Raw genomic sequence first — 16,417 nt, forward strand, 5'->3', positions numbered from 1 at the left:
AGTAAACAAAATATTAGGAAATGCATGTTGCTAGGGAGTTTTTTTAGTGCTATAATATTAGTTTGTCTCCAGTCTAGACTGTTTAAAATGAAAGATGTAAAGAAGATGGTGTAAGAGTTTAACGTCTGGCGTGATAATCACTAAAGCTTGCGATGGAGCGGCTAGCACGAGAGACGTAGACGATTCAAATGTACAAGTCTCGGGGCAACGGCTAAAAACGGAGTTCGGAAAGCAGCATTTCCTGTTCTTCTTATAAGAGATGATAGAATATTATTTTTTTAAAGTTTATCCTTATTTATACTTTTTCGATACATGGATTACCTGCACTATTCTTATTCATTATAATGTAATTGCGCGGTATATGAAAGATTTATTTGCATCCGTTAGTTATATTTTCGACGCGCAGTCATGTTCACTTTAGAAGATTATTAATGTATTTATCATGTTGACTTTAGATGTACCCACCCCATTCGCTTTATTTTCTCCAATGTAGTGACCGACCAGTGGAAACACGGAAAGTAAAATTAGGGCGTTTTCGACGCGTCGGGATCGCAAGTTTGAACTTCCAGGCTGACTAATTTCTAAAGATGCGAAGTCAGAATCGAATTCGCTTTTTAAGATATGTTGAAGAGATGTTAAACCAACGTAAAAAGAGTTTTTGGCATAAACTGAAGAGCTTATAATATTTCAAAGTTTTCGCAGTCAAATTACGAAGTCGAATGATAACAATCCGCGAGATGTCGCCCAGCGAAACTCTTGCGCGCCATCTCGCGAAAATGTTTTGTTTTTGTCGGGTAACATATTCTAAACATGCTTCACATCTTTCAAAAAATAGTAGAATTTAAGGAAAATTTAATGTTACCAATGAAAAACATTATAGGGAGTTATTTGTTTTGTCTGTGACAACTATTTTCACTGCATTCACTGACAAAATGTGATAAAAGTCGGTAAAATAATATCTAAAATGATTTCCTAATTTCCAATTTATCCTTCACGCATAAAATACCTGGGAGTACTTGAATACTTATTTTCGAAAGTCATCCAGTACGATCACCGAGCCATGAACGTTTTATTCAGTAAGTGATACTCAGGTTATTTGTTTAAATACCAGTGCTGTTTTCTGGCAATAACAATGCAGTTTTATCATTCAAAGTTTTATTACTGGAACTATATTAAATGAACTATACAATATTAAAAGAAGTATGTAACATAGAAATAAATTTGAAATAATATAAAAACCCTTATGTCACGGAATTAATAAGCAATATATGTGGAAGACTGTATGAAATGTCTTAAACGAATCAAATTTTCGAATACATTCGGAATATTGTCATATTCGATATTGGAAATTCATAAAGTAAATAAACTTTTTTAAGAGTATACTATACCCAGCTAATTGTCAATAAATTTTATGTCGTCAAAATCAAGCATTTGCGTGGTAAATTGAGTATGAAGAATGCTTCATCAAAATATTTTACATCGGAGACTTTTTGCAGGGTGAATCTAAGCTTATTATAAGCTAAGCCCATTAACTGATAGGTTTCAAATCTCCGGTTAAATATCAAGATTCACGTACATTTGAACCCACGACAATTGCACCTGCATATATTGTACCTTTGGAATTGTTTTTTGTTTTGCAGATATTTGAACCCATACTAACCCTAACCATGGGTTTTAGCACCCGCATATAGATTGAACCCGCAGATATACACATGGGTTCAAATTTACGGTCACCAAATATCAACAGTCCGGCGGTTATAGTAAGTCAAACGTGTTTACTAAAAACAGTGTAAAATATTTTGGCTATCACAAATTTATTCGTATCCACAATCTAATAACTGTCCAGCACTGATTGTACTTGTGTATTGTAAAAATATGAAAATAGGGATCGAAATATAGCCATACTGTATTTAGCATAGAAAATTGGGTGGTGTTGCGCATCGTGTCAAGAGATAGAAATACGCTCGCCACCGCACCTCTGATTACCCTGTATGTGTTGGCAGGTTGGAATATCGTGGGGGATTATTATCCGCGAGAGAACTGATGCACTTCTCGTCGTCGTAGAGTGGGTTCACATTACCGCCGGTCGTTACGGCTTACTTTACCACCAAGCATTTGAAAACAAATATATATAATCATATTTACCACCATGCATATTTACCACCATGCATTTGAAAACAAATATATATAATCATATTTCTCTCATTTTCAAGCAATCTCTAACATTGAAAGTTATACTTGTCTGGTATTAATTGAAGGGATAACGTAAAAAAGGAACTATATAAGGAATGGAAATAGCTCTAAATATATTTATCTTATTAAAAGCATTCCATAACTTGGGAAAAAACCGACTTACATGGAACGATTTCGAAGTTAACAACTTTTATTTAGAGTATAAGAATCATGTATATAAGAAGAACGAAAGTATTGTACAGTATGTATATTTACATGAACTACCAGCCTCGGTAAGCAAACAAGTAACATAGTTCATCACAGTTTAAACGTTTGAAGCGTGAAAAACATACAAAAGCATACAAAAGCTCGTTTATCAGTGAATTCCGTTATTAGTCAAGGCTTCTGCACAACAATCTGCATAATTTATATGTCGAACTTATAATCTGTGTTTACTTTACAAAAAAGCTTAAAAACTAGTTATGTGTGAATAACTCTGCTTAAGCAAAATGTTGCAATTTGCCCTCCTTAAGTAAAATATACCCATAGTTCGTTTGAGTCTATACAGTTTGCATAATACTGGCTGTGGCGTGTTGTCTTTCCCTCTAGCAGTCACCTTATTGAACTGCCTTATAGACCAATATTTAAGACTTTAAGTTGTTCCATTACCGCTTCCGCCAATATTCAAGCCGTTGTCAATTTCATCTTTTGCGGACTCCAGGTATTTATCGTTTTGTAGACCTAAATATAATTTAAACAATTTATTGGATGGGAAAGTTAGCTGTGGGAAGTATCTAAAATGAAACGATTAAGTTGTTCAAGTAACAGGGGGAGCTTGAGAGTAATACTTCTGTAATACTATTCAATTTTTCTCTTTCTTATCCAGATATGTGTGTTTTTTGTAAATGTTTGAAAGCGCATTTATTTAAAAAAGAATGTATTGTAACCTATTAAAAGGAAAACTACATCTTCATAATTAAAGATATCAAATGCATAAAAACCTGAGAAGAACTCATTAGTTATATAGTTACTATCTTATGGTCAGGGACGTTTAATGCAACACGTTAATTAAAAGCAATCTTTGAACAGGCGAAAATTTGTAATTTTTTGTTTTCATAACGCGACTCGCCGCAAGCTTCGTAAGCGAGCAAGATCGTAGGTCTGCCACGAAGATAATATATTCCTGCTTCATGCTCAGACATATTAGGCATAGTTGCATTATGGAATTCAAGACGCGTGAGTTGTAATTATCTTTTTTTTATATCCATTGTATATGTCCACTAATATATACCAACTAAGCCCAATCTATAAAGAAAATGAAATAGAAAATCCCTCAAGTTAAACATACCGACGTAAACGTATCCGATGACCATGAGCATTAGAGCTATGACGCAAAGAATAACCGCAGCTGACATCAATGGAACGGCAAATCGACATTCACACGGGCAGTCTTCGCCTGTAAAAAAAGTTCCACGTTAGACGTAAAAGTGGCATGAACTCGCGATTTCATGTATCCACAATGCCTAAACTTTTCAATTCAATTTTAAATTAAACCACTGGTAGAATCAAGTCAAAGAGTAGAGCAGTAAAGTATATTCCATATATATTTAAATATAGAGTGTCCATAAAGTTCTAAGGAAACTCATGGATACTATATATATCTTATTTTGGCCCTCAGAGATGTATTAAATGAAGTAAAAATACTTAAACAATTACTGAAAAAAAAAATTAGGATATATTTAGAATTGACTTCATAACAAAAATGAAATTGTAAAGGAACTCTATGGACACCCTGTATATAAATACACATATTCCTATAATAAACGTACAGCAAATTTAAAACTTATTACATAACTTCGCGAAGACATACGACATTATGTTTATTTCTTTTCACATTTCATGCTAGGCTTGATTGATGTATAGACGTTGGCTTAGAAAAATCTGGTTAAGTTGTGCATTGGCAAAAACTTAGTATCATAAAAGTAGTTAAGGTTAACTCACGTTTGCTTATAGATTTACGTTGAGCTTCGGCGTCCATAGATCCTCCCATCGTTGAATTATAACTAGAGGAATAATTTAAATATCAAATTATGTAAGCTGATCGAATAACTAAAATAAAAAGGGATATTACAATTACTAAATAATATAGCAGCTTGAAGTATAACATATGGAAAAAAGTGATTGAAATTTTTAGCTAACAAAACGCGACTGAGTTAAGTTGATTTATAAAAAAAACAATCTGTTTTTCTCGAAAAATTTGTGAGAGCTGAACTTAGTATGTTGAAAACTTAGTCTGCCCTAAGTTTATGCATCTATATGCGCCACCAGTTTGATGAGTATTTAAAACTGAGAACTTGTCCTTCATGAGTTCAATTGATATCGACGGCACTTGAGCACTTGAAGTGCCCAATAAGCGCACTTCAGAATAATTACTGTCCTAATTGTAAATTTCAATCGTGTAGGAAATGTAGTACAACAAAGATTTTTTATTCATACTTTCATCTCTATTGCTTGTCAAATTATAAGATTATCCGAGCTATACTCAATTCAGGGGTTTAGAACTTCGCTAAATAATTGAATTTGTATAGTTTTCGATTTCAAATGCGCAGATTATATCTCTCAATCAAAATAACATTTCGTAATTACACTCTGATCAATAGATTTTTCAATTGGATTTATTTAGCGTGAGTGCTTATAATGACCAACAGTACGGTCTACTGAACATTTTCTGTTGTCCGATTTCGTTTATTTTGAATTGAATTTGTTATATTTCCATTTGTATCAGTCGCAATACGTGTGAGTATTGACACAATAAATTAATTCATCACGTGGACGAGTGTATCGATTTCATGACAAAATTTTTTCTTCCAAATGGGGGGTAAGATAAAAAAAATAAGTTTAAATTCGTATTCTACGGCCTTGAATTAGCAAATAACCGAAGCGGCGATTTTTTTCTCTCAGCGGATCATAATTCCGGCATTAAGTGGATAACTAATCCGTTATGTGCTATATGTTGGATTACCTAAGTAATAGGACAGAAACCCTCATCTATAATGGTTAATGGCACAGATAAAAGTGTTGCAATCAATCGTTGAAAGGTAAAAGCTACACGTTGAATAACTGAATTTGGATGATTTTAAGTGCGAAAGGTGTTAATAGTATTTTTAAAAACCATGGGAACCTTTCACGAAATTACCATTCAATCAACAAATTACTTCATTAGGCTATTTCATTTAGCGGCGTGCTAATAACCCATCTGTTTCTTGCTTTGTACCAGACTCCTAGGTCACTAACCCTGTTCTGAAAAAGGTGATACAAGCGGTAACTGGCTGGTAAATGACTCATGTTACATTTGTTGTTACTACATTGACCACACTATTAACTAAATATATTCTTACCCCGAGCAATAACAAAACGTTTGGGCTTCATTGAATTCATCTTTAAATTTTAACTCAGTGCTATCATATGCCTTCTGAGCCTAACTTACATTTATTGTTTCAACATTGAACCCAATATAAACTACGAACTAACCTTTGGGGTGAGTACGGCGTTCCGTCTACTTCGATTGCTTTCGCCGTATGAGAAGGTTCGGTATCGAGTCTCGAAGAGTCCACGACGTTACCATTTTCGTCTACCGGACGTGACGCATCTATGACGTCTTTAGGTGAATCTAATAGGAAATGTTGTATGCTTTCTATTTTGGTTAATTTAAGCAAGTGAGTAATGCGAGTTATGTCCATTTCAGTATGTGCTATTGAAAAGAACCGGTTATATTACTTGCTTTTATCCGTTGTTTGAAGTTTCATTTAAATTTGAGCAAGTGTGATACTTTGCATGATTTGTGAAAACTTTAATTGTAAAATTATTCGAAAACTCAACTTACTGCATATATATATAAGTGTTAAATCATATTTGCAGAAATAACATTAACCCGTCTTTTATTATTATAGCTTATCCTGTCATATTATCATAGTTAAGTTATGTGGTTGTTATTTGAGCCATGTAAAAGCCTCTTCACAGTGGATTGGCAGTGAAACGCCAGCCAGGTTATATTGGTATCTCGATATTGAGTGATAGTTAGAAAGCTAAATACAGCATAAAATAACTGTATAATGTAATTTATTTCGACAGATTTGATGTATGTGGCGATTCATTAAATTCATGCACACCAAAGCAATATATATATATATGAATATTGTATAGTGTTAAGTATAAACATTTCACAGTCATAGATTGATGACTGCCTATTGTGATTCAAATCGGGCCGAACATGTACGTATCGAGTTATACATAAATAACTGAGACTTCTAGGAAATGTTTACAGGCGTTTGTGATTCCGAGGCAATAAATGTTCATTAGGCGTTGCTTTTTATAACATTCTAGAAATGCCAGGCGGAGTTGTGACACTATACATTAGGCTTTGATTGGGCAGTCCTAATAAATAAGTTGTTACTGTTTTACAGAGGGCTGAAATATTTCAGGCTTGGCAAAATAAACTTTTTTCTCTGAGAATTTTGTTTCTGTGGATGGACTTGTTTCCACACTGACATGGGTAAAATACGACCCACGGTCTAAATCCTGCTCTTTGGGTGATTCTATTTGGCCTACCTGATGCTGCCACAGCCAAACTAAAACCATATGAATATCAAACAAACATAATTGCTCGACTTCTCGTCATAGTAGGTAGGGTGGTTCACGTAACCGCCGTTCTGTTACGCTTCCTCCACCACCAAGTCCATGCTTCTGAAACAAATAGCTGGCTAACTAATCCCATACTAGACATGGACTAGTAACCGGACGAAAGGCCGTGGTTCGCCATATGATTCAGCGGTAAAAGCGGCTTTCTTCCCGCCTGGGATAAATATGTAAATCCTATCCTATCCTAACATACGAAAAGGAAAAAATAAATCGTGTTGAATCATTCCAATACTACTTTCATTCGCAAAAAACTTGTGAGAGAACGCCATTTAAATGCGTTTCATCTTTGAATCAAAACAGGGAAATGTTTTTAAATTCCCATTACTTACCTTTTGCAATATAGTCCCAACTTTTAGCAGGTTCGACTTGGACGCAAGGAGTAATGAACGAATGTTCTTCTACTTTATTTTCCTTCTGTAATGAGTTGTTTCGATCAACGCTTTTATTGTCGATTTCTTTCATTTGAACAACAGCTGTAAGAGAAATACGCTCAGTTAATTGAAGCATTTGTCATAGTAATTGTTTGCAAATAATCTCATTTTTAATGAAGATCGTAAAATTGCCATTCAAGAATATGACAAAGTATTCTTCGAATTGTTGAAACCTCAACGAATGGCGATACTTCTAACGGTTTAAATGTTCGAAGAAATATAGATAGTGGGAATCGCGATGTTGCCACGCGTAAAATATAAGAGAATAAGGAATCGGAGATGATCAATGAAAGTGGATCTCTGAGATTTCAATTTTTGAATATGATTTCGCGATATTAGCTCTATCGTGTAACGTTTGAAAGAAATAAAAATTGCGGAAAAATTGTCTAAGAATTTATGAATGAGACTTGAAGCTGAATTTATGAATTATTTTATTACACTAATCTTTCAAGGTGTCGCTCTTAAGTATGTAATTTTTTGCTCAAAATTTTCCCAAAGCAAATTATAGAGTTTCAATTGAAACTAGGAAAATAACGGAAATAAGGGTAAAAAGGCGTGTTTTCGAAATTAGGTATATCTTAACTTCCACGTCCGCGCTGTTCGTATACTAAAGTATGAATGGAATTTGGAAAAATTCAAGCCTACATCACACAGTACTTTCAACATAGGAGGGAATGTCACTAATCGGAATGAGATGCTTCCAAAACAGTGGTTCCCAAATTTTGATTGACCGGACGCTGAAATTAGAAGCGAAAGGATATTTGCCAGGAAAGAAGAGCGCCCGCAAGGGTACTGGCGTCGGTACGTAAAAATAAGATACCGGTAAAATTGAATTGTTACATATTCACAGTGTCTGAACTGTAATAATGACGTAACAATAGGCGGTATCTAAAACGCAAAAAAAAAAATTAAGTGTTAAACTATCTCACTTAAGTTCGGCGGGCCATATAAAATTTTACACGGGCCGCAATTGGCCCCTGTTTTGGGAAGCACTGTTTTAAAATAATATTGATAAATGACGTGATCGATAGAACAAAATTTTAACTTGCCGGGTAAATGTGAAGGAGCTGTATCTGACTTGGGGCTAGTGTTTGAAGGTTGGTTCAGCGTTTCGATTTCGTCTTCGAATACAGTTGTTCCTTTAAAACACATTGCAATATGAGTTATTACAAGTTTGGGAAAGAAAATCCAGAAACTTTGTTAGTATTTAACTCTTTACAGTACGGTTACGTACATTTGATAATTTCCTATAGATGACGCTACTCGATAACTACAACTGGATTATCGCGTCTCCCTTCACGCTGAAATACATTATTTTTATTTTACCTTACTGTTTGTACGCTTTCGTAGGTGCTCCAGAAGTATGCGCACCAAGATGTCGCACAACCTGAATCCTTACCGGTACACAATACTATGTTCAGGTGGTGCGCCATCTTGGTGCGCATACTTCTGAAGATCCCTTTCATATTTTGGCTATGTGAAAAAATAAAATACCGGCTGACTGACTTTGAGTCAGAACGATTCTAAATTTTGATTTTATTAATAATATGTTGAGATTTCAATCCATTCAATCCATCCATTTAAGGCTCATGTTAAATAATATGTAAACAATTTGGCAACTTAAAGTGTGAGGCAAATTGCGAAGAGTATTGCCAAAGTTTTGCTGTGATTTGAACGCGCGAGGAACGCACGCTGACTCCCTTCCGCTTGGATTGTTTCTAATTCGGAATAGGGACATGTGGGTCTAATTGGTTACGCTACAGACCAACTACGTTGACGTCACAGATTAAAAATTCTCATCCTGACTAAGTATATTAAAGTTAAATAAGATGGTCAGTTCGTAGATATTTATTACCGCATTTTCAAAAGAGAGTAGCAGATATACATATCAGTGTCTGCCTGTTTTGTGACACAGAGCGAACATATGAAACGTTGCCTCGGGGAAGAATGGCGCTACAATTATTAATATTAAATTTACTGTGGTCGGGTTGGCTCAACTTATTCCGTATGGTATCGAACAAGCTTAGATATGAAATGCGTACTTGGTATACTCGGTCCATTGTCATCTCGAGTGAATTCTTGACGAACTGCACTGTCGCGCTGAGTTGGAGGAACGTAAACCTCGTCATAATCGTCATCATCCAACTTTCTGAAGGAAAAGTGGTCTGGACGTCGAACTTGTGTGTATACAGCAGCACCTTCCCCGGGATCGTCTTTTTTCTAGAAAATAAAAACAATGAATTGAGAATTGGTTCGATTACCAAAATTCCACACAAATTGATATTTCTCAATCTTTTAGCTTACTTCTAGATTTGTACAATAAATAAAAAACACAAAATAAAACATAACTTTAAATTTTTATAATTCATAACGCATTTTTTTTTGTTTCAATCAAATCGCGACACACTGGAAGACCATTGCACTTTAATAATCCAAAATCAATCGAATTTAGATATTATTATTCATTACCTCGACACGTAACTAATTTTTGTACACATAAACGACAATAAAGCCCAAATCTAGTATAAATGCGGGCAAATAAAAAACATACTATGCACTTCCTGAGAAAATCTGTTTTTGGTCAGATAAAACTTTACAAAAATCCATTTGTGTTAGTATGAAGCAAGAATTGCATAGTGTGGTCATGTTTATTACTGCTACGGCATCCTTGCATTATACTCATACGGTTCCACCAGCGCAAATGCATTGAGAGAGGATTAGGAGTTAGTCTCGCTAAACCTCTACTGATATAGCTAAATAAAAAACAGTTCCAGTTTTTGTAAGAAAATAATTTATATGTAGTTTTGGCGCAGCGTTATCGGGAATTGTATTTGTGACGTCAAACTTGGCAACCGCTGTCGTAAAGCAGACCTACCGTAGTTGGTTGTTGATGACCGACATTTTCCGAACTATCTGAGTTTGAAGCGACTTCATCATAATCAGAATCGGACGAACTTTTAGGATTAGGTTTGGATGGCGGCACGGGAGGTTCAAATGCTGGAGGTCCAGGAAAATCAATTTCTATCATAGAAATCTGTGCTCTTCTAAATTCAAAAACAGTGAAAATTTATGTTAGTTTAGTAACATTTTCAGTAGAAGTTGCAGTCAGAACAAAAACACAGTCAATCTTTCGCTCAAGAAATGTGCGTACCAATATGGAGGTAACTAATTTGGTTTGCCTCCTTTACATCAAGTTGTGTGAAGGGACTGAAACCTATGGGCCGCTGGAGATAAACATGATACCACGTTTCATGGTTGACAAAACACTACAGAGGATAGGATTTGAAAATCCAATTTATTATTATTAAACAGTTTGCATCATAGAAAATATTATTATTAGTTTTAATAACCAAAATGGAGTTTTTCGGAAATTTCTATCATTGCAGAAGAATAGGTTTAAATAGATATTTATTACCTCATTTTCTGGCGCTCCCGAACTATGTGCACCAAGATAGCGCACAACCTGAACCCTAACCTGCTACACATGCTATGTTCAGAATGTGTGCCATTTTGGTGCACATACTTCTGGAGCTACCATTTGCTTAAGCTACAAGTTCTATGCACGTCGGAACACCTCGTTAGTAGTCAGTCTGCCACGCCTGATTATTATCAACCTCATAGTCTCTTAGTAAATTACATGGAGCTCCAGACAAATAAATATACAAATATTATCATACAACGAATTTCAAATATGGGAGATATAGTATCTTTATTGAACACGATCCTTATTTTTACGAACAAAAATTTAAATTTTACTTTAGACCAGCGGTTTTCAACCGGGGTTCTGCAGCACAGACCGGGGGTTTCGAGAGTTACCATTTGAATCCGAGAGTCTATATTAATATTTATAAAATATGATTAAATATGATGAAATACCCGGCACTGCGTTTGCCCCTATTATTAAAACTGTGACAATTTGAATATCATTTTGTTTTGAGTATCGGGTTTGCTTTAATATGTATTCGTAATTTGGTATTCCCGTAGCATATGTAAAAGTTTAGGGTTAGACCCTAATTTTATTTCGATTTTCCTTATTTTAGTTCTATTACGAGTTCGGTGACTGTCTGTGTTAGCCAAGTGAATATACCCCCTACTCATAGGTTTCAGTCCCTTTACACAACTTGATGTAAAGTAGGCGAACAAAATTAGTTACCTCCATATTGGTACATTCATATCTGGAGCGCTCATACTTTAATAAAATTAACAATTTTTTAAACTATTTCGCATGGATTCCGCGAGCCTCTGGAATGTTTTTTCATCAGGATTCTGATCAACCAAAGAGGTTGAAAACAACTGCTGAAAACAATGGATTTATGATGTTTGTTAAAGTTAAACTCATCTTACTCGCTGGGATGTGGAAGGGTTCCAAACCCTGAAGAATATTCGCTTCCAGACGAGAATGTCGAAGATTTCGCCACGAATTCTCTTGAATTGGGCACTTTCACTTGAATCGGACTAAAACACAATTAAAAAATTAAGAAATGTAAGAGGAATGAATAAAATATTTAACAAAGCAATAGGTTCAGACTTTTTTTGAGATGAATTGAAATATCATAATTAAAAAAATCCACTCAAAATTGGCGCAGACCATGATTAAGATTAAAACAAATTGGAAATACACTATGGAAATATATATATATATATATATATATAGTATGCTGTTATTGAAAGTTTGATTAGACTAAATTCAAATGACATATATATATATATTATATTACCCAACATCTGAATAAAAACGATTCAAGAGAAATCAAGTATTTATTTTTAAATGATTGGAAAAGCATAGCTATAGGTATATAAAATTGCATATCATATTTGCTATCGGAAGTTAACAAAAATTTTAATTAATGTGTAACTCATAGTCTAGTGCTTACCTTATAATAGGAATATCGTCATCATAAGGCGATCTGAAAGTTCCAAACGTGGAGAAAGTGGGCGGGCGTGAATCGTGATTGACAGGCTGTCGATTACAAGACATTACGTTAATAAACACAGTCAATGAACGTGAAGTCCACCATAATAAAGATGAGACACTGTAACGTAGATATACTAGAAAATATTTTGAAAATACGGTTTCATTAAATGCCCAACTTCGTTGCTACAAAGAAGTATATATTACGCCAGACGCACCATTATTGTTTGCTTTATGCCATACCAAAATTGCATGCTTGAAGATGAAATAAACACACTCAAACATCCGATTTTACGCGCCCACTCACGGCTAAACTAATAATACCAATACCTCCATACATCGGTGACTGCCTCGGTCAAAGCGAAAGACGCGGATAAGCCTCAAGCAGAGCTTGTCACGTATATTTTCAATCCAATTTATATTAATTAGTATATGTAAAAATAAAAATATGGCCAGTTCGGCTTGCATAAATTAATGTACGACACAAAAAATAGCAAGAAATTTGCGTTTTATTCCAATTTCAGCAAGTATTAAATAAAATCAATTTAAAAATGTCGATAGACGATTCCCCCAAATGTAACTCGGCTCTTCTCGACTTATATTCTGTATATTTACTTTCGATTCAAATGGAATGAACACTATACTTTCACTGATAATTGCAAAAAAACGTTCAAAACATGAGAGTTTAGTTTATTTCGGAAAGTTCATAAATTAGAACTTAAAATATGCAGGCGGAAATTAGTAGAAAAGTGGTATGTGTAGCACATAGTATGTGTCCCAGGTTAGGGTTCAGGTAGTGCGTCATCTTGGTGCACATACTTCGGGAGCGCCATTTATGAATCATGCCACGTTAATGCAGTTTACTTGTATACATTTTCGGAATCTAGGAACCTGTTTTTGATACAAACGAGAAACTTTGAATCCTATCACTGTGAATCAGAGTCACATGTATACTTACGGTATTTAGAAATCCTCCGGCTGGCCTAGGTATATCATAATCCTCTTCGTCTTCATTGAAATTCCTTAAATCTGGAAGATTGAGTTGCGCTTCCGCCAAAGATCGTCTTTTAAGGTCATGATACATTCCATCGAGTTCTTGTATTGCTCGATCTAAATCCTGGGTGCTGCTGGAAGGTTCCATTTTATTGATTTAGTTATATTTAAATTTCTATCCGTTAATGCAAAAGTAAGATATGAAATGGAATCTATATAACGGCTCGATAGTGATTATATTTAAGGTTTAAATTCAGTCAAGATTATCATCTACAAGCGGATTGGTGAATTCCTCGTGCGGCTTCCATCATAGAAAATTACCTTATTTGGAGCGATTTAACTGTTAGCCAACTGGTTGCTATCTAAGGGCTCCATTATATTGGCTTCATTATATTTCTATCTGTGAACGAAAATGTAATATATTTGATGCAGGAATATTTAATCGAAGTTTTAATTAAGTTAATCTGTACATGCGGATAGCTGGGTTTCCGGTCGTCGAATGAGAAATCTCGTTACTTCTTATTATTCAGGGGTATATTCAACATTCAAATTGAACATCTAGGACGATTAAACTGGCTAGCTAATTTATCCTTTGACCTGGATTGAAAACCTAACGAAAAATTTCCCTCATTACACGATTTACCCTATCGGCTTTTCTTTCCTCATTTACAAAGTTGGAAAACTACATCTTATTTTTTATTACGTACTAGATCAGGTATATGTTAAAAGTAACGAAAATATCAGACTGGGCTCCGATGGCATTTTCATCCCATGGTAATCCTCGTGTGATATCACTAAACTCAAATATCGGTATCCGCTGCCTTAATCTTTCTCGCTGATCCGCCTCCAAGACATAACGCATATGTATATCATTAATTAACGTTTCATTCATAATTAGACGGTTGATGACACTTCCTTGATATGACAAGAAATGATTTATTGTGTAACAAAACACCTGACAGTATCTTGTGTATTATTACGTCATAAATAGTGTTTGTTTTATTAAATGTATGTCATCAATTGCTCACATGCTACAATCAGCTGAACTGTCGCATCGAGTGTATACATTCTAGTTATGTAGGCGGAGAGTTCAACGAATACTTCTAAAAATACCGATTATTTAACTTCACTCTATGTGTTATTTACCAATGCTCCATCTTCGAATAAGACTCTCTGCTTGACACTAACGGACTAAACCGAATTGCGTGATGAATGTTGGTTTATCATCATACGAAACTATTCTCGTCCAAAATTTTTGGTGTTGAAATTATTTGTCGCGACGTATTCAATAGGCAAAAATTTTCAACAAAGTGCGAATATGCTTTCGAGATACCGGTTTTTTGAAACAGACGTGATAAATATAAACCATTCATAAAATTTTATGAAACTTCATTAAATAATTTCAACAAATCCAGAACCTTAACTTGACTTGATAGACGATATGTTTCTGTGCTCGTTTTTATTTAAATACCATCTTGTTGACTTTCGATTTTTGCCCAATTTAATTACTCTTTTTTGTATATTGTTTACAATTTGTGCTGACTACAAAGCAATAGTAAAGCTGTAACACTGTAAAACTCATTTTCTGATTAGCCATACAGTGGTTTTATCAACCGTTATCTATCACAAATCAAATTGATAGCTCTTGGGTTGGTAAACGAATCCGAATTTGTCATTGTAATCGCAGATTAATCTGAAATCAGCTTATTTTGCGTCTTCATTTTACGACTAAATAAAACCATACGAAACATATCTCCGAGATTAGATTGTTGCGGAAAAGCATTCGAAATCCTTGCTGCAAATCGCACGATAACTCTGACCTTACATAACATACCTGATCAGATTTTCACGTAAAAGGCCCAGAATTAAACACGCATCTATATAATGAAACGTTGTTACTAAGCTATATTAAACGCAAGAGTTGTTGAGCTATACTGTATATTGTACGCATAATAATAAAATATGACACCGAGGGGGAAAGGGCAAATTCATTCTAATTGCAAATTCCACATTCATTCTTGTTATCTTCGGCACATCGATACTTCATACCACAACAGCGATTTATATCAATCACTCAAGTCTGGTCGTGTTTAAAAAAATGGGCCCTCGTTAGTCATTTTAACAAAATAACTTCCTTATGTGTGACGCCACAATACGTACTCTCACGACGGCAAATTTCCTGGATATACGTACGCAGAATTTACGTATCACGCATTTACCCGTTTTAAATATCTGTTTTGCGTAAATGTGTAAAATTTCATTGGGTTTATGAGAATGAATCGCAGCTCTGATCTTAATTAGAATATTAATCAAATTACACCGTTTAAATAACGTTGTGAATTCTCGCCATGAGCGTATATATGGTCACTGGCACTTTCGATTAGCTAGTTCGTTGCGTGTATTTTCTTTAATTGTTATTAGGAGATTTGAATTGTCTCTCGAAATCGCAACGACATGATATGGAGATTTGATATATCTAATGATTACGACACTAAGACAACATCAACACCAAGATGAACAAAAAATAAAAAAAATTCTGTTTTCGGTTTCTCGAACAGATTGTTACTTCTTAGATTTACCTAATCAAACACATTATCCAGTCAAACGCATGCTGCTACTAAATCTATTTTTCTTGTCAAACATTGTCCTGTCTGCTTGCTTATTAAAGTCAACTGTGTCCCTGGTCGCATTGGCTTCAGTTGCCTCGCGTCTTGTTTAAGTCTGCATTTAACGGCTCGCAATGCACAGCCATAATTTGGTTATTTTGTACAAAACTAATGCAAAAAAGCGAGATTTGAGATAAACATCCCCCGTCACGCGGAACGTAAGATAACAAATTAGTAATTATTCAGTTCAGGTTAGGGTTAGGGCGAAGAATGATTTAAAAATTTGAATTTTTAAAGCAATCTGCATTCCTACTAATTTTCATATTTTAATTAAGCGTTGACGGAGGTTTTTTGTTTGTTTGTGGAGGCTTTGTACCAAAGAACCCATAATTCTACTTGGTTTCAGTATTTCATATTAATTCACATATAGAAGTGACCTTGCACGAAGGTAAGTTCGCTTAACTTCTTTCTGAATGAGCGCGTATCACCTTCCGTTGGGTAAATTGTATTGAAAATAAATGCTTATCACATATATATATAAAATTGCTTAATATACGTTGGAGAATAATCCTGACATAATTCAAAATACAACAACATTATACTTT

General features: G+C 34.7%; 1 protein-coding gene across 2 annotated transcripts; it reads right to left on the reverse strand.

Moving 5' to 3' along the window:
• Positions 1-1,065: 1,065 nt before the first annotated feature.
• LOC120336949 (uncharacterized) lies at positions 1,066-13,380 on the reverse strand. 2 transcript variants are annotated; one of them, XM_039404760.2, is made up of 11 exons: positions 13,172-13,380; positions 12,176-12,261; positions 11,646-11,756; positions 10,177-10,345; positions 9,344-9,521; positions 8,351-8,440; positions 7,200-7,343; positions 5,704-5,842; positions 4,174-4,235; positions 3,521-3,628; positions 1,069-2,913 (listed from the first exon to the last, which is right to left on the reverse strand). In XM_039404760.2, exons 1-11 carry the CDS (start codon positions 13,352-13,354, stop codon positions 2,825-2,827), a joined length of 1,359 nt encoding a protein of 452 aa, XP_039260694.2. In that variant the 5' UTR covers positions 13,355-13,380; the 3' UTR covers positions 1,069-2,824. The 2 variants fall into 2 exon arrangements, with proteins under 2 accessions (XP_077966302.1, XP_039260694.2); XM_078110176.1 differs by lacking the exon at positions 8,351-8,440 and having other exon boundaries at positions 1,066-2,913.
• Positions 13,381-16,417: the final 3,037 nt, after the last annotated feature.

This window comes from Styela clava, chromosome 2 (genome assembly GCF_964204865.1).
Source record: "Styela clava chromosome 2, kaStyClav1.hap1.2, whole genome shotgun sequence".
NCBI classification, from domain to species: Eukaryota; Metazoa; Chordata; class Ascidiacea; order Stolidobranchia; family Styelidae; genus Styela; species Styela clava.

Excerpts from the sequence above, each read along its gene's own strand:
- LOC120336949 (XM_039404760.2), bottom strand. The coding sequence starts at position 13,354 with ATGGAACCTTCCAGCAGCACCCAGGATTTAGATCGAGCAATACAAGAA. Across the intron at positions 11,757-12,175 it reads GACGATATTCCTATTATAAG|TCCGATTCAAGTGAAAGTGC; the intron begins GTAAGCACTAGA and ends ATTGTGTTTTAG. Across the intron at positions 5,843-7,199 it reads TTGGGACTATATTGCAAAAG|ATTCACCTAAAGACGTCATA; the intron begins GTAAGTAATGGG and ends ATTTCCTATTAG.